The sequence below is a fragment of the Lycorma delicatula genome, chromosome 1, assembly GCF_047948215.1.
Source record: "Lycorma delicatula isolate Av1 chromosome 1, ASM4794821v1, whole genome shotgun sequence".
Classification (NCBI taxonomy): Eukaryota; Metazoa; Arthropoda; class Insecta; order Hemiptera; family Fulgoridae; genus Lycorma; species Lycorma delicatula.
Window position 1 is genome coordinate 177,482,069 of NC_134455.1, and position 27,503 is coordinate 177,509,571.

General features: G+C 29.5%; 2 protein-coding genes across 3 annotated transcripts in view; both read left to right on the plus strand.

Annotated features, from left to right (window-relative positions):
• The window catches only part of LOC142325780 (tyrosine-protein kinase Dnt-like), a 509,730-nt gene that overhangs the window by 213,910 nt on the left and 268,317 nt on the right, over nucleotides 1-27,503 (plus strand). The window lies entirely within an intron of this gene.
• On the plus strand, nucleotides 22,092-25,762 carry LOC142318514 (uncharacterized). The gene is made up of 3 exons (XM_075355081.1): nucleotides 22,092-22,829; nucleotides 23,499-23,724; nucleotides 24,079-25,762. Exons 1-3 carry the CDS (start codon nucleotides 22,092-22,094, stop codon nucleotides 25,602-25,604), a joined length of 2,490 nt encoding a protein of 829 aa, XP_075211196.1. The 3' UTR covers nucleotides 25,605-25,762.

A 27,503-nucleotide genomic window follows, 5' to 3' on the forward strand; every position in this document is an offset into this window, starting at 1 on the left:
GAAGCAGAAAAATAAATTCTTTTTATTTTCTGGTATCTACTACACCCGTAATATTGGTCTATTTTTTGTGAGCGTTTATCATCTGTATTGTCACTGAGTGTAGGAGCAGTAGTTTGTTGAATTGTCTACTTGTATGTACTGTACTGTTTTTATTGTGTTATAATGTTCCTGTGTTATAATGGCAACTTGTAGCAAAGATCTTACTAATACAAAACATAAACGGGATGGTAGCGTTAATGGGCAAAAAATTAGAAGCAAGTAAAAGATTAAATGCAGGCGATTCGATTAAAAAAGTTGCTTATGAGAGAAAATTAAATGGTCCAGAGACATTTTCGGCCAGTAAAGGCTTACTTGAGAAATTTAGAAATTGTCACGGCGTAAGACAATTAGCCGTATCAGGGGAAAAATGATTTGCCGATACTAAAAACGCTGTTAATTTTTTTTTTAAATTTTGCTTTGTTCAGTCAGAAAATCTGCGGCCAGAACAAGTATATAACGCAGATGAGACAGAATTAAATTTTAGAATGCTGATATCAAAAACACTAGAAAAAAAGGAAGGTTCTCTTAACCGAGATGTCCGACCGCCGTGGAGTTGCGTCTGAGCCTTTCATCCGGCGGTTGCGGGTTTGAATCCCGTTCAGGCATGGCATCTTCCTAATACATCCGTTCTTCTGTAGTCTGTGAAATAATTCATCCTACTATTGGAACTAGGTATGGATACGAGAAAGTAGAACAAAGTAACCACTGAAGTACCTATCAATGGTAATACACAATTACTAAGTTAGGGTGTTGATAAATATTCCCACAAAGATATATTGTACTATTAAATCATAAAGTTAAAATATCAATAAAGAATTCTGTATTATTTTTCTTTAAAAAATAACCTATATAATAATATTTAATTTAAATATATTTTGTGATGAGGAGAGAAATTTAAGTTTATTTTTGTAGTTTCAAAGTTTATTTACAATCGGTTACATTTATTTTAACTTTGAGTAAATTGGATCACATTCGCTATCACATGATAAGGAGTTCCCAGCGAGAGTCCTCAAAAATTACAGTCTACAGTAAAGATGGAGTATAATACGAGTCCTAAGACAGAGCTCTGAGGAACTCCGACTTGATTTGAAGAACGTGGACAACTCATGTTTATATTTCATCAGAGATAAACATACTTCTAAGTATCCTCCTATGTTGCGGCTACTTAAGGTAATAAGGTTGAGGAAGGATTATGTTCAATTTGTCAAAAGGCCGGGGTGAGAGATCTTCTCAAAGGTCTGTTGCATGTCTAAGAAGGCTGCCGAACAGTATTTTTTTCTCTTCAAGGTTTCTGCTGATTACATTTACAAGCCGGTGTGTTTGTTCGATAGTGGAATGTCCCAACGGAAACTTAACTAATTATTAGAAATCACATGGCCGTGCTCCAAAACAAGCCACAATCCTCCGAAGGAACAATCTATTGAAAGCTTCGATAAAATAGGTAACAGGTTTATTGGTCAGTATTAAGCCGCATCGAGTACCGGTTTGACTGGTTTCGGGTCCATGACAAATTATGCAGCTACACATTTTTCATTCACTTATAAATTATTGTATGAGAGTTTCGTGTTAGTTCAGAATGAAACATGTTACACATGTTTACTTTATAGTTGTAAATATTTACTTTCAAAGCTGTTCGAAATAAATATTTTATAATAAATAATTAAGTTCTAACGCTGCAAAAAACCAAGAAAAAAATTACGTTTGTTAAAGGATGAGGATTTTTAAGAGGAAAAAATAAATGTACAAATTCTAGTATCCCCATCACGGATACCCCTGCTCTATATGGTTACTTACCTTTCCCGTCGCAGTCAATATGTTTTTTATTTTATGTTTTTAATCAAGTAAGCCGAGGCAGATGTAGCCAGTCTCGTCGTACATACAGTAACAGTGTCAATGGCTTTGTTGTTTGAGCCGATGCGTTGTACACCGTCTCACTCCTTCAAAAATTGAAATTAAAAAAAGTTAGAAAACTGTTTTTAGATATTTATCTAAAGAGTATTTTTGCAAGCCTAAATTTACTGAATATGTCGTTTAATATAGTCGGAAATGGGAATATTTGCAATCATTGTTTAAAATATGTTTACCTTTCTTCACTCGTATTCGTATTTAAAGTACGAATTTCGAAAAAGTTAGAAATGTGTTTTTTGATATTCACACTAAAATTACACACACCAAAAATCAAACTGAAATCTTCATTTATTACCGAGAAATTAGAGGAAAAAATAAAATGTTACCCCATTTAATCTTTAAACACGGAATTTTAAAAACTCCTTTATTAGTGTGACTTATACCGTAAGAAGAATGTTATACCAATTTTCATCAATTTATCTTCAGCAGTTTTTTCTGGGCGTTGATTATGACTGTCAGGACATCCCTTTTTTTTTATAAATGCATATTAATACTGGTGATTGAGCTATCGTGTGCTAATGTTAATCAAGGGTATAAAATTATCCATTATCTTTACCACAGATAATTTACATAAAAACATTAGTTTAAAGATATAAATATTTTACATAAATGTGACAGCAATGTAAAAGAATATTCTAATTCATAAAAGAAGAAATATATATTTACATACCAAGACCTGTAAAGGGAAAGTTTATTAAAAGTATAACTACGGAATCTTAAGGAATGTATGTTTAATATTGTTAAGCAGATATAAAATAACAAGAGAATCCACAGTATTATATTTTTCAGTAATAAATAATTATATAGTATATTTTGGTAATAAAAAACAGTAAATAATAATGTCAACAAATAATTTTCGTTGTTATAACAGTTATAATTTATGCCTTTTTAAAGTTTAAAAATATTCTAAAAAATTAGATTATTGAAGCATTATCAATTACAATTATATATTTATTTATAAATGAATCTTATAGTTTCAATATACAAACAAAAGTACTACTAACTGAACTCAGATATGTATTCAGATATGAAAAAATGTATGGTACAGAAGGAGATGGAGAACACAATGGTGCCAGGGCTCTGCCAATAGGCAGAATACCAGGCACTGGCAATAGGCAGAATACTGCCAATAGGCAGAAATGATGACTCAGATATTAGTACCAAGCTCACATGTAGCTGGTGTTCTAAAATAAACAGTTATAAAAATATTAAATAAAATAAAAAATTATATTATTTATTAAATTATATATTATAATTATAAAATATATTATTATAAAATAATAAATTTTTATAAAAGAATTTATAAAAAAATAAAATAAAGAGTAATAAAAATAACAAATAAGATATACGAATTTGATGATTGTATTTTGCAAAAATTAGACATTATCAAATATAAAAATCCCTCTTTCGATATTTTTAATATAGTGTGACTATATGTTAGTTGTAAATCTGTTTACATTATATTACTTGAAAATGTGTACGTTTCTGGAAATGTCTAAGTTAATGTGTTGGTCAAACAACTCGGACGTGTTAACAACTTTATTGGAACTTAATTTAATAAAGTCTGTTGAATTTAAGTCTGAAAGTGACGTATACTCCAAAATTATTGGGTGGGTATGTGGTTGAGCTAACTGAAAATGTATTCCATGGCACATCCCAACACTATTAAATTATATTTATAAAATATAAAAATTGACGTAAAACTTGGCCCAGTTTATGTTATAAAATTAACGTAACATATCAGTTTATAACTGTATGTTGGTTTTCAAAGCTTTTCTTATTATCTTGGATGCCTGGATATATGTAAATATCTGTTGACCACGGTTCAAATGATTTTGTTAACTCAAATACGGTTTGTTTAAATTTGTTCAAAAGTGGAGTGGATTGTGGTAGTACGTTAAAATATGTCAAAGAGTTAGCTTAAAAATACGGAAGAGCAATTTATAGAATTAGTATGTGATGAATTAATGGAAGAATGAAATTATGTAACGTAGTTAAAAATATTTTAACATATTTTTTTTTTTTTTTTTTTTTGTAAACATTTACTTCGTTGGAATGTAAGCAATGATATCCAGTCTTTAAACAGAACTTGTACGTTTGTTGTCACTGAGATTTTGTATTAATTTAAAACCACAACGCGAGCTCAGCAGCTCGCGTTGTAATAAATAAATAAATAAAATTAATATTTTATTATTAAGCTTTTATACACTCAAAATTGTCTTCATCATAACTCTATACTTCTGAAGAACTAGATGGAAATAGCTTAAATTGATCAGTTATCCCGGTACAAAGTTTTTCGGCGAACAAATTAGGCCTCCATATCCAGAACCGCTGGATATCACATGTAGAATAGTCATCAACTAGCAAAAGTAAAATATATCGTTATTGTTATTATTTATTATCGACAGTTTTTTTTTTTTCTTTCCGTAGCGGAGAAAAAAGCTCTGCCAGCCGCCGTAAGGCCCGCACTGACGGCGGGCTTTTGTAGCGGGCTCTCACCCGCTAAAAAACCTCCCATTCTACCATGCAGGGGCCGGATCTAAGCCATATGGTATGTACAGCTCCTGCATGATCACCCAGGCACTCCATGCATGATCACCCAGGCACTCCACTATCCGAATCCGTGTGACCGGAAAGCGTCCCCAGGGGGCGATCGACGAGCGACGACTCCGAGGAGCCCCGCCGCCCGCCCCCAGAAGCTGGCCTCCGTTGAACACCCGTCATCGAACTCCAAGCCTCCATAGAATCGCATCAACTCAGCCTGCCGTCGCCTCTCTTCATTAGCCTTCTCTCGTATCATTGATGCGATCGTAGCCGAGACACAGTCCCACTTGTTGCTATCGCTGAGCATTACCTCGATTATATTGTTGGCCCCCTCCACAACCCTGACCCTCAAGCACTACGCGGAAGTTGCGCCATCTAGGACAAAAAAATACTACATGCTCTGCTGTATCCAGTCCGCCGCAATCGTGACAGCGACTTGTATCACATCTGCCCATCCTGTACAGATAGTCTCGAAAACATCCATGTCCAGACAGGAACTGAGTGAATTCGTACCCAGTATTACCGTGCTTTCGCTCCACCCAGTTCCTGACGTCTCGTATTAGCCCATAGGTTCACCTTCCTTTGTCCGAATCTCGCCATCTGTCACACCAAGCCATGTAGAGACCGTCAATTGCCTCCTTTCTGTCCACTCCATTCACTATTGCAGCTCTCATTTGCGCTTGCATCTATTGGCGGTACTCCAGCTATAACCGAAGCCGCCTCGGCGCTGATCGTACGATACCCTGTGATGACACGTATGTTCAGCCTACGTTGTTGCATAACCAAACGCCTCACGTTCCTTGCCCTCGAAACGCTCCCAGCCATACAGGAACTCCATATAACACCACTGAAAAGTACACACTGGCCAAAAGTTTCCTCTTACCCGTCTGAGGACCGCCCTTATTTCTCATCGTGTTGCTCAGCGCCTTCATCACATTTTCGCCCTTTCTCGCCGCCTCCTCAACATGTATAGTAAAGGATCGGTTCCTGTCCAGCCACATGCCTAAATACTTCGCGGCTGGACTAGGATGGACTATCGTGTGTCCCACTCTAAAACGCAATGGATACAGTCTGCGTCTTCCAGCCATAACAACCACTTTCACTTTGTCTTCATCGAGCCGTAGACCATGAGCTGTTAGCCACCTCTTAACCACGTCAGCCGCTTCTTCACCGGCCACCGGTGAAGAAGCGGCTGACCTATGGCTAACCTATGGGCAAATACGAGACGTCAGGAACTGGGTGGAGCGAAAGCACGGTAATACAGGGTACGAATTCACTCAGTTCCTGTCTGGACATGGATGTTTTCGAGACTACTCAGTTCTTCTTCCGTTTTGCGCACAATCACAAGTGCCAAATCATCAGCAAACGCCACCGGGGTGACGCCCGCCGGAAAGCGCTGCCTTAGAACATTATCGAAAGCAATGCTCCACAAGGCCGGTCCCAACACCGAACCCTGAGGGACACCCCTCTCCTCCTGAAATTTCGTTTCACCACCTTCCGACCTGCCCACCACGAATCTGTCCTTAAAATATTCGTGCAACACCCTTCGCAGGTATGCCGGGAATTCGTCTTACTTCTAGTTCACGAAATATAACTTCCCATGGCAGCTCATTAAACGCATTGCGTATATCTAACAACATGTCCGCTCCTATCTCTCTCGACCTCCGTGTGCCCTCCGTAGATTATCGACAGTAAATTATAATCACAAATTATTTTGAATATAATTTTTTAACAGCTGTTTATTGATTAAAAATTTTTAACTTCATTTCCTACAATCCTCTCAGAACCAAAGGCTTAAAAATTCACTGAACCTATCTAAAAACAAATAAATATATAAAACACGTGAGTGTGCGTTTTAAGTGTCTTAACTGTTCCAATTACAGTTAACCTGACATGAGTTACAAGTCACTTTTGAAAGGGACATAATCAATAATAATAAACATCTCCTGCCAAGTTTACTAGGAAAAATTAGCAAGGGGGAAGTATTTCCTCCCTTGCCTTCTTCATTCATATTGTAGGATATTAGCATGCCAATATACAGGTGCAGGATATTCAGCTCTAAATATTATCTTTACTTTGTTTTCACAATAAAAATCATTACTATCAGAGAAAGAAATTAATATTAGTGCTTCTTGCATGTCAGAAGCTTTACAAGATTCCCACCCATATCATAAACTGAGACAGATAAATAAAGCAATAAATTAATGTGTTTCTTTTTAGGGAAAATAATGAATTTTATTTTAAGACTATATATTTTTTTCTTTTTTGTAAGTGGAAGTATTATATAATATAAACAAGTATATAAACTAGCAATTTTATTAAATAAAACTTTTTTATATGACGCGTCACCAATTAAAAATACTGCAAAGGTTACTTTTTTATTCTCATTCACTTGTTTTTATTACATCATGTTCTATTTATTATTCTGAGTGGAAAAATTTACTGAACGTACTACTTAATAGAATAGGGTTAACAAAAAATGTCACAGTTCACAATTTATTGTGTATTCATGTATAATATTTTGTAAGATTTTATTATTACCGAGAAAAATAAATTAACATAAGATTTTATATTAATAATTTATCTTAATATTTATTCCAATTAAGAATAATAAATTACTGTATGACATTTTATTAATTTTTTTTAAAAATAGCAACCGGTATATAATAGTACGATACTTATGTTAAATGACAATAAAAATATTACAATATTTCAAAACGCCGAACATTAATTTAAAAAATATAGTGAATATAAATTGTGAATGATAGACTATTGTAAAGTTAGAACATTTGAATACTTTTGCTTAAACATTTTTTCCTTTCTATTAATTCTTAATTGACCGGTTATGGTAAATTTCATCAGAGGGAAAGTAAATATGGCCTCTTTCCAGATTTTATAATATGTCTTGAATTCATTTCATAAAGTAAACGTAAAAATCTATTTCAAAAAAGGTTAACTTAAAATTATTAAGTTTGTTAATTGTTACATTGGGGAAATAGATTCTAGCTGATTAAATTTGTTTACTAATAACATTAAGGAGGGGTTGCATATCATATGAACAATATATTTCATGAAAATTTTATTTATTAATTTAAGTGTAAAAAATTGTTTGGAGGAAAAACAGAAAGGAAAAGTATAGAATATCTGGAAATGTGATTATAGAAGGAAGTCTAAAATTAGCAAGGCACACAAAATTTGAAATGAAGATAAATTAAGACTATTAAACAGAAGACTATTAAGACGAAATTTTGTAAACAGGCAGACTAAGTTAATCGGAAATATATTAATAAATATAGGTTTATATAATTTGGTAAAAGGGATGTGTAGAAAGTAAAAACTGACAGTAATAAAAAAATTAGAATATTTATGAAAAAGCAAATAATAGAGGTGTTATGGAGAACAAACAGCTATTGAGAATATAATATTGGGATATTCCATTGGGAATATAATATGGACAAATATTTATAAAAAAATTTCATAAGAATTATGAAACGCTAACATTACTGTTACGAAGAATCCTCCCTAATAGTAATTAAATTATTAATTTTTTAATTTTCCAACTTTTGGTTGATTAAACATATTTTTATTTCATAATTACATTATTCTAAATGAACATTTATCAGTGTTCTATCTAATTGCATATCCTAACAATTGAATTTTTAAAATTAATTTTTTATCTAAATGAGGTTTTATGAGGGTGAGAACACCCTAACATCATTATCAGCATATAAAGGCAATGAAAAGTAAGAAATTACTTTTTACGATTATTGCATCTGTAGTGGCATACATTTTTTGTACAAATATTGTAAAATATTCCGCTTGTATGTAGAGGCAGTGTAGTCTGTTTAAATGTTTCTCGACAGCAAAATATTCACTAATCTGTTTTTACTACTTCTCCCGGTCTTTATTGCGGCTATGATGCAAATATAAAACACCTGGCATGTAAGAGCTTTCTTTAAAAATAATAACTTTTATAATTTACAGCTGTTTCTTGCAGTGAACGCAGAGAAATTGTCAATTATAGGACTGAGTAAAACCAATATGACTAGCAAAAAATATCTATAATATTGAGAAAGTCCGTTGAAGACTTTCAATAATTCAGAGAAATCGATATTTATCATAATCGTGCTCATAGTATAAATAGATGTTTGACCGCAAAAAATAGAAATAGTTCACGTTTCTCAGTTCAAAAATTATGTTTAATTCTCTCAGAATATATTCTGAGGGAGTTTTTTTGTTTCTTATTGTCATAAAAACAGATTTTAGATGTTTTGAAATGGAGATTATCAAAGATCGAAAGTGCAATATTGAGAGTGCAATATCAAAAGATTGGTATCGAAGAAATATATATTTTTATTGAGAAGAACATTAGTGCTATCATCAACCATAACAGAGATCTAGCTCACACCTCATATATACCTCCTCGTGACTTCAACAACAGGAAATAGTATCTTAAAATAATCCTCATATTCTAAACTACCACAAAAGAAAAATTATAGCCGTGACAGTTTATTACGTTTAGATCTGGAAAACCGAAAAAAGTATCCCGGTAAATGATGAATTTTATTGATAAGTATCTTTTTCAGAAATATTTATAATTTAAATTTCCTTAAATTAGAAACTGTCTACTAAGAAAAAAATTATAGAAAGGAGAAATTAATTATTATAGAAAGGAGAAATCAATTTTTCTCCTTTCTATAATATTTATGAACCTAAAGTATCTAATGAGGTGTTAGTAATTGCAGCGGTATTTGTACGCCTCGGTCCTTGATACATTATACTGAATTTCATCAACTTGTGTAATATTTTACCTATTCGTAATTACGAGTATAATGTGAAAGACACAGATTGAATCATTACTTCAAGGATATTGATTTTTACTTCCTTGTACCAAGTAAAGGAAATATTGAGACCGCGAAAAATTTCGGTTTTTAGATGTCAAAAGAAATATCCATTTTTTACCATCCCTTTTGATCCTTTATCCATTTTGACCATCCAAAAAAGTTTGGATTTTGGACTATTTCATAACTGCAGTAATAAGCCCTCATTGAACGCTTTTCAAAGATATACCATAACCGATACTTATTTTCATTGTTCCAGTGTTATAGCAAAATAAAATTTTAATTAATAAAATCTTTGGATCTTAGAAGGGTAAGGCCATTGGTTCGAATCATCTCCTCTTTTAACTTTATTTTAAATTAAAATATTTTGATTTATTAATAGTTATTAAACTCTGATTGTAAAAAGATATTTACGATAAATATTAATTCAATAATAACAATTAAACAAAAAAGTTATCAAAAGTTTATGTTTTAATTTATCAAAAGTTTAACTTTAAAAAAAATTATCAAATAAAATTTTATGTACTTTTCATTTAAAAAAATGTGTGTATGTAATTTAAGAGGCGTACAAGGAAGTCATGTCCATATCAGATTTTTTTGATACGTAACGCAGATAGATAGAAATCTTTTGATTAATTATTAAACGGATTTAAACAAATATGTATTTGTAAATAAAAAGAAATTTTCTTTTTATTAAAAAATGGACTAGAAACATTTAAAAGAAATAACTTGCATTAAAAAAAACACAGCTTTCTGCTTATATTTATTTAATTAAAAAATCTGGTGTGGACACCACATGACTTCCTTGTACGTCTATTAAATTACATATACACATTTTTTTTTTTAAATAAAAAGTACATAAAATTTTATTTTATTAATAACTTCTGATATTTTTTCTTTTTATTATTGTTATTTATCTTAAAAGTTTTTTACAATCATTAGTTATTAACTATTAATAAATCAATATATTAAAAATTAAAAAAAAAGGAGATTAAATCTGATTTGAACCGATGTGGCTTCCCTTGTAAGATCCAATATTTCATTAATTAAGATTTTATTTGGCTATAACATTGGAATCAGTGAAAATAAATACCACTTATTATATATCGTTGAAAAGCCCTGGATGAGTTCTTATTACTGCAGTTATGTAAAAGTCCAAAATCCAATTTTTATTTTTCTATTTTGTGCTATTTTGTTTCAATTGATTGCAATCAAAAGGGAAGGTGCACAACTAGATGTCACAACAGTCCTAAATCCAAAATTTCAACATCCTTCGGTTCGTTTTTGAGTTATACGATATATATACGTACCTACGTATAGACGTTACGCTGGATCTAGTTAAAATGGATTCAGGGATGATCAAAATGGATATTTCCGTTAAAATCTGAAAACCGAAATTTTTGCCATCACAATACTTTTTTTACTTCGTACAAGGAAGTAAAAACTGAGATTTATTTAAAAAGTTTAGAATACTTTTGTTTTAAATATTTATAACTAATTACAGTTTTAATTTGAATTTTGTATTCAACACGTTCAATGGTGTGATATTGTGACAATATTATGAAAGTTGGTAAAATTGAAATTCGGTAAAGTAATGTTAAACATTATAAATAATTATATGAGATCATATTTACACCACAGTTATCTTTTAACCGGAATTTCTCGGAAAGAATAATCACAGCTAAATGTGTATTAAACAGCATACTGAAAAATGACATTATCAAAGATAATTTACCGATGTAAGCCAATACTCTCTTCTTTTGAAGCGGCATGTCATATACGCCATCAAAATGTGAAATAAAAATGAAGATACAGATATAAAAAGTTTTCAGCTTTACCCTTAAAAACTAAAAAAAAAACATTCTAATAACTGTTAGGGAGAATATATTAAGAGTACCCTCCCTTAATGTTCCTTAAGTCTTATGAAAACGTTTTGTAATCATTTGAACACATTTATATTCCCGTTATTATTGTTAATCTGTTATTAAATTATAATCCGAAAAAGGTTTTTTTTATCTGGATCTGATTTGATATTATTCTCTTTCTATTTTGTTTTAGGCTTATTTTTTAGTTGAACGAAATTACTAGATCCTTAAAAAATGTATTTCTCTTCTAAAAAAATTAAAAATTTTACGTTATATTTGGGGATAACACTGATAAATTTTATTATGTGCTTATTTCTACGAAAATGTAGATTACCGGAGAAACTGGATGAAAAAATAATGAAGAAAAATTTATTTCTTGGAGTAGGTTTTGGTTAGAATAGGAGCAAAGTACGGGTGAGAAATTAATTTTTTGAGTATGTGCAGGAAAAAGGAATTGAATAATGTTTTGCTGAGATTACGGGAAAAAATAAGGAATGACCGCGTAGAACGGACAAATATATCTGAATACCATTATAATATTGTGAATTAAACTTAAATTTTGTGGAAAGAAGGAACATTTTTTTTCTTGATGATATCGCCACATAAGCTTGAAGCTTGTGCGTGGGAAATGGAAATGGAATTTTTTAGCGTATGAAAAATGCCATTAAAAGATAATATTCTGACATTTTATGACCAAGTTTTAACTCTAAATTACAAGAAATTTCTGTGCAATAGTCAGAAGGAGGTAATAAATGCATAATACAATTTTTGGGTAAATAACTGGTCTTACCTGAAATTAGGACAGTGTACTTGATTCTAGGGGAAAAAAGCACTTATAAATCTACTGAATGGAGAAAATAGGTCTAACTTAGTTAAATGTGTGCAGGCAGCTTTAAAGTACAAACAGCAACCCTGTAACGTAGGGCACTCTTACAAATGAGTTTGATTAACAATATTCTAACTTCATAAATCTATTTGTTCTTTCACTTCTGTATGATTTTTTTTAAATTCAATTTTTTCTTCTAACTAAATGTTTATTTCTTGATTGCTTTTATTCTAAAAAAAATTAAAAAACTACGATTGTCAAAAAAATTTAAAAAGTGAATAAAACGGACAATAAATCATTGTAAAAAAAGAGAACAAGGTATGAAAATAAAGGACTAAACATCGTTATGCGTTATTTAATTAAATAAAATAATGGATGACCAATCAACTTTAAGGCAGTTTTAATTTGTTTAAATATATTTTTCAAGTTGTAGAAATAGCAGGTATTTCAGGTTGTCTAATTACTAAGTTCCCACCAGATCTTACATCGATAAGAAAATTTTGTATTTCAACGAAACTCTTAATCGCAGTCAGGGCGAAAATTCAAATATTTTCGTTAGACAAACTTTTCCTATCGATGTAAGACCTGTTGAGAACTTAATCATTAAGTGTGTGTGTATATATATATATATATATATATATATATATATATATATATATATATAAATGTTAAGTTTCGTTTGTGTACGGCTTCAAAAAATCAAAATGTTCTGCACCGATTGAGCTCAAATTTTAGCACGATATATAACCTGAATCAAAGATTGTTTTCGTCTATTTTTAATAAATCTATCTATCTATTTTTAATTTGTACATTTTTAATTTGGAAATGTAAACAAAGGAAAACCAATCATATCAATGCAAGATGGCCGCTGTCAAACACAACGACCAAATTTCTTTGGATTGTATTTAACTGCTAAAACATCTGTATTTTATTAAAAACAAAAACACGATAAAAAAAAATTTTAGCACGATATATAACCCGCATCAAAGATTGTTTTAATCTATTTTTAATAAATCTTTCTATCTATTTTTAATTTGTACAGTTTTTTAATAAATAAGAGGCTAATAAATCAGATGGAACTGTAAACAAAGGAAAACCAATCAGATCAATGCAAGATGGCCGCTGTCAAACACAACGACCAATCACAAAGAGCCCGTATGGCCGTTACCAATGTAAACAAAATCACAACTGATTAAGTAACAAATTTATTTGAATTATATTTAACAGCTAAAACATCTGTATTTTATTTTTAAAAAAACACCAAAAAAAAAGAAAAGCCACCAAGAAGGATGACTTACAGTAAATAAATTAAAACTCCCAACCTTCTTATAGCCCAGATAGACTTAAGATTATGCAAACAAGAAAAGTCGAACTAACCAAATACACAGAAAATAATATCCCTACATAATGACCAAAAAATCCTTTGTTAGGTTATTTTTTTACATATATATGACCAAACAATCGTTTTTTGGTCATTTAGCGTTCTTTGCTATGTAAAAGCAAAGAACAAAATTCACAAATAGTAACACTGAAATCACACAACTAAGTATTCGTTTTTTTTTTGTTTTTTCTAACCTCCGAAACCACCGCTATGCATTGCTTCAGATGATGATATGAATGATTTATAGCGTAATAAAATGCCATGCCTGACCGGGATTCCAACTCGGAACAACCGGATTAAAGTCCGAGACGTTACCACTCGCGCCACGGAGGCCGGCAAACATATTCGTTAGGAGCCGAATAAAAACACGACTTATCAATATGGCGTTGTGTGTCAAACCAATTTTATACGGACTATAATTAATTTTAATACGCGAAACCCTTTCCAATGATTGAACATTAACTTAAATCTCTTCAAAAATTATTCCTTTTGAACTAAGCCACATTTTGATATCATTGCTTTTTTATAACACGGCTGGAATTCTTTTCGTTTAATGATAAGAAGCGTTGTCGAAGACAATACCCGAATTCTCTTCCAAAGGACATAATACAGCGCTAAACTATTTCTAAATAATTCAAATTCGTGTAATTTTTTTACGAATCGCGTTTTTATGAAAATCTCACCTTTTTTTCAATTGACCTGCGGGGTTTTGTTTGCTTTGGAACCGTAATTCATTAGTAGATTCATACTCGATAATCACGTTGTACACTGAAGCAGCACAACTTCTACTTACGTTAGCAGTTTATTAACATCTGAATTCAACGCCGTTTGATTATTCTGTAATTTGTAAGCATTACCCTGCTTTTGTAAGCATTTAAAATGATGTGTTTTTTCGCACGACTTAAGGGCTTTTTTTCGCAGCCCACAAATCTTTATATATAAAAATGTAAAGTTCGTTTGTGTACGCTTCAAAAACTCAAAATGTTCAGCACCGATTGAGCTCAAATTTTAGCACGATATATAACCCGCATCAAAGATTGTTTTTATCTATTTTTCGCATCAGTCACATAACCGCGACCGCGAGAAAACAATTTTTTTTAACGGTCAGCTGTGTTCCAGTGACCGCGCCATCTGCTGGAAGCGAGGGGAACACTCGCTATACTAGCTAACGACAACCGCAGTCACATGTGAAACAATACCTGTTCCAAATTACATTGTTTATTAACAAAAAAAAAAAAAAACGTATCCACTCGCATCTGATTCAGATTATTATACAATCTGAATTAAATATTCACTTTAATCGAGGTACTTTTGAGTGATCGTGTCGTGATTGAGTTGCGCCTTTCACCAAGCTCTGAATTTATTAGAAAACGACTAACAGTGGGATATATATATTAATGACGCGTGCAACACTGCACATCCAAACCAAATTCGCGCATCATTCGCAATTATATTGACCGCTTGCTTCCCTTCATTTCCCACAGAGTTATGGGAAAGATATCGATCGCATATGGCCGAGGATGTTTTGCATAGAGTACGCCTAGAAATGTGGATTTACGCCGTGAACAGAGTTACAACATTGGCGATCTTCAGTCATATGTCCAATCAAACATTCCCAAATTAATGCGTGAACAGAAAGGCATTTATGATCGCATAATGCAAATGATAAATGACAGAATTGGGGGAACCTTCTTCTTGGATGCGCCAGAAAGAACTGGGAAAACATTCCTCATTAGATTGATTCTAGCAACGGTTCGATCAAAAAATGACAATTATCCTGTTGCGGAATATTAATCAGACAAAACTCTGCAACGGCACATGACTTGCAGTTAAGAAATTGATGAATAACGTAGTGGAAGCAACGATTTTAACGGGGCCTTTCAAAGGTGAAGATGTTCTCATTCCTCGAATACCCATAATCCCGACCGATACACCATTTTAATTTAAAAGATTGCAATTCCCAATTCGATTGGCATTTGCAATCACAATCAATAAAGCTCAAGGTCAATCTTTAGAATTGTGTGGTTTAGATTTAGATGCGGATTGCTTCTCACATGGTCAACTGTATGTTGCGTGTTCCCGAGTCGGCAAACCAGATACCCTTTATATCTACGCAGACAATGGAAAAACCAGTAATATTGTATATCCACAAGTATTGCAAAACTAAACTTCTATGAAACGTATGTTTTGTTTTGTTTCTCATTTCTCATCCATGCAACCACAATGTGCTACAGCGAAGCGTGGCGGGTAGAGCTATATATGTTTATTTAGCCTAAGACACTAACGGTAATGTAAGGATTCCAATGCGGGATCATACATCTAAATCGGTTCGGCCGTTGACTTGCTACGGTACATACATACATATACTCTAAATACGTTGCTAAACACATTACACTCCTTTTTGGGCAATTGTGTAAAATTATTTACTTTGCTATCAACTAGCAGACGACCTCGGGTTATGTCTTAAATGTGGTACTAATCATGTGGTATTTCTATATTTCTAATATTTTTCACTTGTAGTTGCATCAACAATTAAAGTCATTAGCGACTGATGTATATCTGTAAATGTACTGTTAAACATGTAGTCTTAACAGACTCACACCGTTTGAGACGATGAATTATTAATTTATATTAATAATCAAAACTTTAATTTTTAGATTTAAAATATTTTATAATAATGAATACAATGTTAGTATTATTATTACAACATTAATTTAAAAAATACACGTACACACAATTACAAAATGTATGAACAAATTGATATTCTATTAATTTTATAAGCTGGAATCCCTCTGTACTTTATTAGTGTCATTTCTATTCTTTTCCACGCCATGTATTTCCAATTTCATCCCCTAACAATATTAGCTTTATTGATTTCTATTTTCAATTTGCTGAATTAGATATAGTTTTTCGCTACATAACTTAGAATAAAACTTGGTTTTAATTTAACTTAACTTTTTATTGAAAAAAAAATTAATATTCGATAAAAAAATATTAATTAAGACCTATTGTATTCAATTAAATTTCATTAGTTCAAGGCATAAACACCGTAATCTACTAGATGAGTCCATTTTGTTTCTATAGTTTTGTAGTTTATGTGAAGCCTATATTAAATACAAATATATTTATTAACAATCGTTGTAATACCTCTTGTGTCGTTTTTTTTCTACGTTAGTAACCAGTTGACGCATACTTAGTGACCACTTGACTCATAGAGAAGGTAAAGTGGATTATCTGGTATGTTAAGAGCCAATTTATTTTATATATACAACTAAATGTAAATATGAGCATAACTATTTATGTGAAAAAGTTATACAAAATAAGTAATTTATCAGATAATTACTGAATAATAATAATAATAATTTATTTGTTTTTCATAAATTATGCAATATTAAGTCCCCCTAAGACAAGCCTAATCAGGCTTGTCTTAGGGGGATTAACAAATTTGAATATAAGTTAATCACACAATACATCTCAAAAAATTCAATGAAAATATGACTTTAATATTACTTTAATTATATCCTTAGATAATAATTAAAATGTCATCAAATACTTAATTAAAGTGGTGTCAATAAGTAAGACAAAAGAAAATAAAAATTAATTAAAGTAAATGCAAATTATTTCATTTTAAAAACTAAATAAATTTCAGTGAAAAAATTAAAATCTCTAAATAAAGGTAATTTTTAGTAAATTCATACATTTAAATTAAACTGCAATTATACATTACAGATTAAATTTTAGGATTTACAAAAATAAATGATACATAGAACAATACATTTTTTTTCGTTTGGACAATCAGGATGAATAGTATTCAAATTTCTTGTCCTTTCTATACTTAATCATTGTTTTTTTGATGATTCTTTCTTCTTTCTACTATCTATTGATGCTAGGCTTCTAATATGTTCTTTTCATTTGGAAACTTAACTTTTGAAATCAAGTTCTGAAAAGAGATCTGTCCAGTATATGTTCTATTGATATCTTAAGCAGTTTAAGATCCTTCCTCTCGACTTTTTGAAATCATGTGGTTTCAGTTTTCCTGTTTTCAAAAGATTAAAATTTTTTTTTCGTTAATCTACTCTTTTTTAAAGAGGTAGATTGCGTTTTACTAATTATTTATGTTATAAATACTAATAAATATAATAAAAAAATTAAAAATAATAATAATAACATTAAACGTACAAAATCTTCTAAATATGTCTTCATTGATAAAATATATGACATTTCTATTATTCTTAATCTTTGAACTGTAGAATTTCCTGTTGTATCTGAAATAAAATAAGGTAATCAAAACAATTATTATTAGTGATTTTACCCAGTTTTATTTTAAGTTCATTTATACATATATTAATTCATAAAGCATCTATTTTTAACTTATAATACTCTGTGACATTGTGATACTGTTTTTAAGACAATCAAATTTAAGATTTTGACTCACCGTCGTGCGTGATCGTAGACTGCATAAACAAGCTTTAGTTTATACTTTTAATTCTTTTTTTTTTTCATAAACATTTATTCCATTTTGTTATTATTATTCCATTTTATGATTATTATTATTATACCATTTTATTATTATTCCGCTGAACCGATTTAGATATATGACATTGGGAACAAACATACATACTTACATCCTAAACACATTACATTCCTGTTTGGGCAGTTGTGTAAAAAGAAAGAGAATTACATTCATTAAAAGATACTCAATTTTCTTATGTTTTTTTTAGGTTCATTGTTTTGCAAGTTTTCTTTTTTTATTCTAGTTTTCGTAGAACTGCTGGTTTTTAATTCAATATTTAATAAATTTTATTAAATTAATGCAAGCTTTTAAAACAAGCCAAACCAAATTTTATAACAATTATTTTCTCAAATATCGTACAGCTGATATGTTAAATAATAAATTAACAAATAATATAATCCACCTTACCAGCACGTTGATATGTTTTCTAGATCTTTTGCCTTTCTAGAAGCCATCATCAGGAGTTAAAATTAATGCATTAAAGTCAAATTAAATTATTATTATTATTATGCATTAAAGACGATCAATTGTTGCATTTATAACTTTTGTTATTAAAAAATTCAAAATTCATCGAATATATTAATATGTGAAGGAAATAATTATAATCCATAACACATAAATGTTCCTGATGATGGATTAACATGCGAAAGCGCTCGGACATAGTAATAAAAATAGTTAGTAACTGGAAATTATTATGTAATTAATTTATTCCATTTCAAAGAGGATTAAATTTAAACAGGTAACAGAATGCAAGTTTAATTTAAAAAAAAAATACATATAAGTAGTGTAAAAATGCCGGTTCTGGGACAAGCGTCATCAATGACGTCATCAAAAAAATCAATGACGTCATCACCCCCCCCGCCCCCTCTGACGTCATCAAAAAAAAAAAATTGACCTTTGACCCGAAAAAAAAAAAAAAAAAAAAATTTCAAAAAAAAAAAAAAAAAAAAAATGTGCTTACTTCGGCATAAAAAAATGTACACGTGCTTGCTGATTTGCATTAACCTTGTTTACTAGTTTGAAAGTCAACCGATAATGCATTTGCGTCAATTGGTGATAGCATTGTTATTTTCAAAGTTATCTCAATGATAATGATAGCCGATACATATAAATACCCGCCAAAAATTTAACGGATTCATACTACGTTTTGCTGTTACTGTTACGTTTTGCTGCTACTATTATATTATCATCTTTATCATCTTTATTTAAAGAGGTATGTGAAATAATATTTAAATGTAAAATTATTCGCCTAAATATAATTCTATTTCATATTTATTTAATAATTATTTTTCCAGCCAATATTTAAATGTAAAATAATTCTGTTCCAGTTTATGTATTTAAAATCAATTCTTGTACATCTAGTTCATAAAATTAAAATAAATAGTAATGCAACTGTTTTCTTTGCAGATTAAATAAAATTAATACTCTTGTTACTGTTACGTTTTGCTGCTACTATTATATTATCATCTTTATCGTCTTTATTTAAAGAGGTATGTGAAATAATATTTAAATGTAAAATTATTCGCTTAAATATGATTCTATTTCATATTTATTTAATAATTATTTTTCCAGCCAATATTTAAATGTAAAATAATTCTGTTCCAGTTTATGTATTTAAAATCAATTCTTGTACATCTAGTTCATAAAATTAAAATAAATAGTAATGCAACTGTTTTCTTTGCAGATTAAATAAAATTAATACTCTTGTTACTGTTACGTTTTGCTGCTACTATTATATTATCATCTTTATCATCTTTATTTAAAGAGGTAAGTGAAATAATATTTAAATGTAAAATTATTCGCTTAAATATAATTCTATTTCATATTTATTTAATAATTATTTTTCCAGCCAATATTTAAATGTAAAATAATTCTGTTCCAGTTTATGTATTTAAAATCAATTCTTGTACATCTAGTTCACAAAATTAAAATAAATAGTAATGCAACTGTTTTTTTTACAGATTAAATAAAATTACTTTGTTATCTTCATTTAAAGAGATAAATATAAAATAGTTTTTAAAAATGTGTTTACAAAAAAATGAATTTTTTGTTAAAAATATGTTTGACATTGATGAAGAGATTGATGAAAGTGAAGAAGAGGTTGATGAAAGCGACGTATGTAGTGATTGTGAAAATATTGGACATGAATGTAAAACTAAATGGTGTATAGTTCCATTTGAATCTTTAGCAGTAGGAGACTTATTTGATGTTTGCCAGCAATTGTTTCCCGACTATTTTGTAGATGTAGTAGGTGAAACAATAGATTCTGATGACGAAGAGGGAATAGAAGTTCCTACTGCAGTAGTAATAATAACAGAAAACCCGATACCATTTACAGCAATATATCATCCACTACATGGTGAGGGTTGGGATGGGATTGTATATTTTTAAAAAAATTCTAATTTAGTAATTCAATAATTAATTCATTTAATATAAATTTATGTTTTCAGAAATGTTATTTTGTTTAGAATCATTCCAAGATGAAGTAATAGCATTGTGTGATGAAAATTTAACATTGGATAGAGTATTTTTAAGTTTAATTAAAAAGCAATCACCATTTACTACAAAAATTAATTTGAACATTAATCAGAATTTAAACATAGAAAGTATAATTAATATTAAAAATTGGATAAGAGATCTTTGTTTAAAAAACGATTCATATTTTAGTGTAGCTACAAATGCTATTATTTATTTAAATGAGTTTTTATCAAAAGAAAAAATTGAAAGTGCGGAACTAAAGTTAATAGCTTGTGTGTGTTTATTTATTAGTTCAAAATATATTGAAGCGTATAATTATTTTTTAGTAAGTGATTTAATTAGTTTAACTTCTGGATTATATAATAAAAATGATATTTTTAATTATGAGATAAAAATTTTGAAATGTTTACAATGGAAAATTGCAATTGTTACTCCACATAGTTTTATACTTCAAATTGTGATTAGGAGTAAGATCATAAATCAGTACAGTATAAGAAATATTATGTATTTATCACATGCTATTATAAATGAATTGATATGCGTTGATTTTGATAATATTTTACCTAGCGAACTTGCTGCAGTATCTGTTTGCATTTCTCTTAGTTTTTGTATTTCTTCGAAAAATATTTTTAAGTTACTTATTGATGAGGTTGAACAAATTATAAATTCGAAAAATATACGAAATTTTATTTTAAAAACGTTAAATAATGAATTCATTTTTAAACAGATGAGTCGAGCAAGAAGAATTATTATATCTGATGAGGAAGAAGAAGAAGTACAATTAGTTAACAACGGTGAAATTTCAAACATCTTACGAGGTATGGAGGCTGTCGAACCTGCAGAAAATGAAGCTAGACCGGGTCCATCCGGTTTACAACATTCTTCAGCTGGTGGGTTGATTAATATGGAACCGGATGAACTTTCAATAACATTAATTGATATTATTATTCTATTTTATTCGTATGGTTTGATTTCTATCACCCTCTGGCAAGAAGCATTACGTAGGGCTGAAGAGAAAGTTATGGCGCATCCATCAATAAAAATAAAATCTATATTTCAGATTTTAAAAATTTATATACAAGGACTCAGAACTAGGGTAATGTTACCTCACGCATATGATGATAACCAAATGGGTATTTTAGATGTGTTACATAAAACATTACCCTGTAGTGAGATTCTTGTAGGGGCGAAAGGATTGAGTGATTCAGATAAGCCACAATTTTTAAAATCTGATGTAGATGAAATCTGGAATTACATGAAGGTTTGTAATAGAAAAAGGACAATTGAAGACGTTTTTAACGAAGAGGCCATCCCGCAACGTGAACCATTTACTTATTCACAATCAATTGAGATAAAATTAAATGACAAACAATTTTTAGCATGGACACCAGCAAAAAAAGGTAAATATTTGGTAAGGCTAGAGTTGTTTGAGACAGATGACATTGAAGGGTTATCGTTTAAGGATAGATACAAAAGAGTAAAAACTAAATTGGAGATGGTTATTAATGAAAATGATGAACGCTTCGAATTAATTAATGATATTATTTCGCTAGCATGTGATAATTTAAAAACTGAAAACGGGTATAAAAAAGTAGTTAGACCAGTTGCAAAGGTAAGTCCTATACAGCAAAAAAATTAAATGTTTACTTGATTAACTTTTTTGTTTAAATTTTTTTCGCAGGATTGAAACAGGAAAATGGACAATAAATATAAAAGAGTTAGGTTGGAAGCAGTTCAGCGTATGGGAGAGTTTACTCTAATTGAAAATGCATTTGCATGTAATCTTTTAACGTATTATTATAAAAATGATAATGATGTATGTTCGGATGTATGGTTAGCGTTGCAGAATGCTAGTGAACATATTGTTTTAATATTAACAGAATCATTAGCTCGTTATGGTTCTGTAAAATTTAATATATTGATAGAATTAACGTATAAAAAGCCAATGACAGGTGATATAAAAGATGTAGGATTTAAAACTAATAATTTTGACATATACAGTATAAATGATATAGATAATGCTATTCAGAACGCAACCGAACAGTTGCTTGAGGAGGAAGCTAGTTTTGAAGGAAAACAGAGTGGATGGACTCTTATTACTTTAGATGGAATATTAGTAAGAGTAAATAAATTTCGTCCTTTAAGAGGTTCATGTTATATTCCATTACCAAGTAAATTTCAACAAAAGCATGCAGTTATTAATATTAAGAATGAGGATGAATTTTGTTTTAAATGGTCTATTCTTTGTCGTTTTGTAAAAGGTACTCATCGTGAAAGAGTAGATATGCGATATAAGACTCTTTTAGATAAATTCGATTTTCACGGTATAACTTTTCCCACACCATTAGGCGAGATAAAAATTTTTGAAGAAAAAAATAATGTTTCTGTAAATGTATATTCATTTGATGAGAAAGGAATAATATTTCCAGTAAAAGTATGTTTACAAGAACGCAATGAACATTTTGATTTGCTACTTTTAACAAACAATGAAGTTTTTCATTATTGTTATATAACCAATTTTGAAAGATTGATTGGCTCCCAATTAACCAAGAATAACCATAGGATTACTATTTGCAAAAGATGTTTTACATTTTATAAAACCGATAAATATTCAACTATAAAAATGAATGAACATATAGAAAAATGTAAAGTAAATGCGCCAGCAAAAATTATTCTTCCTGAGGTTGATTGTAACGGTCTTCCTCCTATGTTAAAATTTAAAAATTTTCATCATATGTTTGCAGTACCAATTGTTTGTTATGCAGATTTTGAATGCATATTAAAACCTGTTTCAACATGCTATCCCAACAATGAAAAATCTTTTACTGTATCTACGGAACACCACATTCCAATGAGTTTCTGTTTGTATTTTGTTTCAAGTCCATCAGTTCCAGATTTTATACAAAATGTTCTACCTTCGACTCCTTTCTTATATAGAGGAAAAGATGCAACTAAAAAATTTATGATAGTGCTTAAAGATATTTGTTCAAGAATTGATAATTATATAAAAATTAATAAAAAAATTATATTTACTGATGAAGATAAAATCGCATTCGATTCCGCACTTTCTTGTCAGATGTGTGAAATTAAATTCAGTTCGCAGGTAATTCCAGTTCGTGATCATTGCCATTTAACAGGTAAATATAGAGCTGCTCTTTGTAATAAATGTAATTTGCAAAGACGTAATCAAACATTTCTTCCTGTTTTTCTTCATAACAGCTCAAATTATGATTCGCATTTCATTGTTAAAGAATTAGGATATGATGAAAAAAGAATAAATTTAATTCCGAATACTACTGAGAAGTATATTTCATTTACAAAAACTATCGGTAACCAAATGTCTATTCGTTTCGTTGATTCAATCCGGTTTATGTCATTTAGTTTAGATTATTTAGTTAAAACATTACCCACTGAAAAGTTTTTTCATTTAAAAAAATCATTTAAACAAGATGAACTTCATCTTGTAACTCGAAAAGGAGTTTATCCTTATGAGTATACTAGCTCCTGGGAAGTTTTAGAAGATACTCAGTTACCACCTAAAGAGAAATTTTATAGTTCGCTTACAGGAGAAAATATTGATGAAAATGATTATATTCATGCTAAAACTGTTTGGAGTCATTTCAATATAAAAAATTTAGGTGAATATAGTGATCTTTATTTAAAATGTGATGTTCTTCTTTTAGCTGATGTATTTGAAAATTTTCGTTTACTTTGTTTAAGAGAATATGGCTTAGATTGCGCATATTACTTTACACTTCCTGGTTTTTCATTTGATGCTATGCTTTATAAAACGCGAGTTTCACTTGAATTAATCACAGATTATGATATTTATTTGTTTTTAGAAAGAGGTATTAGAGGGGGAATATCGGTTTGTGTTAAAAAGTATGCGAAGGCAAACAATCCTTACATACCTGAAGAATATGATAATAAATTACCACACACATATTTAGCATATCTAGATGCCAATAACTTATACGGTTGGGCAATGAGCCAACATCTACCAAAACAAAGTTTTCGATGGGTTGAAAAAGAAATTCAACAATCAATAGCAGATAGTATATTATCGTTTAAAGATGATGGTATAATTGGTTTTATTTTTGAAGTTGACGTAGAGTATCCTGAATTTCTTCATAATACACACAGTGATCTTCCATTTCTTCCGATAAATGAAGTTCCCCCTTTTTCATCTCACACAAAATTAGTAACAACATTAAAAACTAAAAATAATTATATTTGTCATTATGTTAATTTAAAACAAGCTATTCGTAACGGACTTAGAGTAACTAAAGTACATAAAATACTGCAATTTATTCAATCTCCTTGGTTAAAAAGCTATATAAATTTAAATACTATAAATCGACAATCGGCAACAAATGATTTTGAAAAAGACTTATTTAAATTAATGAATAATGCGGTATTTGGGAAGTGTATGGAAAACGTTAGGAAACGTATTAATTTAGAATTGGTTTCATCAGAAAAAAGGTTGATGAAACTTATCGCGAAACCAACATTTAAAGATAGAATAATATATAATGAAAATCTTTGTGCAGTTCAGTGTACTAAAGAAAAAATAAAATTAGATAAACCTCTGTATGTGGGTCTATCAGTGTTAGAACTTAGTAAGACACTAATGTATAATTTTCATTATAATATAATGAAGAAAAAATATAGATCTAAGATTAATCTTCTTTATATGGATACCGATAGCTTTTTTTATGAAATAGAGACTCATGATTTTTACCAAGATTTACAAGATGAAAGTTTTATTGAGTATTTTGATACGTCTGATTTTCCTGTTTCACATCCTCTTTTTTCAATTAAAAATAAAAAAGTTTTAGGTAAATTTAAGGATGAATGTAACGGCATTCCTATAAAAGAATTTATCGGATTAAGAGCAAAATTATATACTTTTACAACTACAAAGGGGATTACGAAAAAAGCTAAAGGAATAAAAAAGAATGTAGTAAAAAACAAATTAAATATCAACCATTACAGAAACTGTTTATTGAAAGCAAGTGACGATAGCAAAGACCTTTATGTTCAAATGAAACTGATTCGATCAAAAAAACACTTAGTTGAAACTGTGACAGTAAACAAATTAGCATTAAGCAGTTATGATGATAAACGTGTTGCAGTTAATAACATATTAACTTTACCTTGGGGGCATGTTGATATTCCTTTAGAACTTAAACGTTTATTTAATCATTAAATTATTTTCAATTTTGTTTTTTCTTTTCAGTTAAAAATGTACAAAAAATCTTGTTATTATAGCATTAGAGTAACCAAACCGCTTTCATTAGTAGCATGTTCAACATTAAGTGTGGTTCAAGCAATAACTAGTGGCTTAATAGAGGTTACAGATGAATTAAGGCATTTATTTTCAATACTAGACGAAAATGAATTAGATTTTAAAGTTAATGTATACAGCAGGTTTAATTATAAGAATGTAATCGATCCGAATATATGTTATTATTGTTTACTAAATAATTTTTTCTCACTTACATATCTTTCAGTTAAAGAAATGGTTGATAACTATCTTTGTGTTCATTTGACTAAAAATTTAAATATTGATGATGAAGAAGAAAATTATATATTTTCTGTTTTAACAACAGAAACTCTCAATAACATTGTATCAATTTTAATTAATAAAAAACATAACAATTCCGTAAAGATTCACTTTCTTACAGAAAGATCGAATAAATGGTTTAGTTATTTATTTAGTAAACAATATAATTCTATATTATATAGTAAAAATTGGTAATTTTATCAATAATATTTTAAATAAATATTTATTGTTTTAATTAAATTAATGTATGTTTTATTTTATTATAATCAATATAAAATGTATTTAGTATTTTAATATATTCAATTAAAATATATTTATTATTTTATTATATTCAATTAAATTAATGTATGTTTTATTTTATTATAATCAATTAAAATGTATTTAATATTTTAAATAAATATTTATTGTTTCAATTAAATTAATGTATGTATTATTTTATTATATTAAATAAAGATGTATTTAGTATTTTATTATATTTAATAAAATGTATCCAGCATTTTTTTATAGTCAAAAGTAAATGTTTTGTAAAAATAAATAATTTTTCAAAGTTTATTTCAGTTTTTATTTTATTTCAACCTTTTTTATCATTAAAAACTAATTATAAAAAGGATAAAAGGTAGTTATTTTTATTAAAATAAGTTACAATACATTTTTCTGAATTAATTTATTAAATAAAATTTGATTACAAATTTCAATCAAAAATATAATTTTTACATGAACTTATCCATAATTCTTTCTTTATCCTAAATTCACACAATTCCTTTTAAACTTCTTTTTTAGGATAAACATGAAATTTACTGATAAATTCAGTGAACTGTTTTAAGATATTGTTACTGTAACATAGCAAACCAAAAAGCTCATGATCTTTAGTTCCAAATCTGATTACTTTTTGGAAGAATTCATTATACTCATAATAATTTCCATTCTTAAAAAAATAAAGTAGTCCGTTGTTAAAACGAGTAACCCCATCTATATCTGCCGGTATTCCAGGAAACAGATTGGATACAAGATCTGTTCGAGCAACAGTGAATGAACATTCATTTATCTCCCCCACAAAATCTTCATTATAAATCACATAAGTTTTTCCAGTATATGTATTTACGATACCATTAATCGTACAAGGATGACCGATGTTAAAGTGTGAACATACATTCCTAGGATAGCCTATGACCAACTGTTGAGTATTAAGATTGAACATAAACAATTTATGATTTTCAATTAATACTATTTCTCCGTTCGGTCTCTGGTACATCGCATCTATTCCTTTGAATGTATCTAAAGAAAGAAACTTTAATCGTTCAGTAATTTCAAGTGGTCTATAATAATTTTTGCTATCATATTTACTGCTGTTCGCAATATTTATTATCCATAACTGTTTTTTGAATATTACATAAACTTTACCATTTACTAGCAAGTAATGAATTTTATTCTCATCATCTTCTTTTATTGCGCACACGTCGGTAATAACCTCTGAAGACTTAGGAACAGTAGTAGATTTAGTCGTTTGAACAGGTTTAGCAGTAGTTGTCATCGCTTTACTGC

Coding starts and splice junctions, on each gene's coding strand:
- LOC142318514 (XM_075355081.1), top strand. CDS start 22,092: ATGGACAATAAATATAAAAGAGTTAGGTTGGAAGCAGTTCAGCGTATG. Junction 22,830..23,498: donor GAATAATATTTCCAGTAAAA/GTATGTTTACAA, acceptor TTCAGTTCGCAG/GTAATTCCAGTTCGTGATCA. Junction 23,725..24,078: donor TTCATTTACAAAAACTATCG/GTAACCAAATGT, acceptor TTCTTCTTTTAG/CTGATGTATTTGAAAATTTT.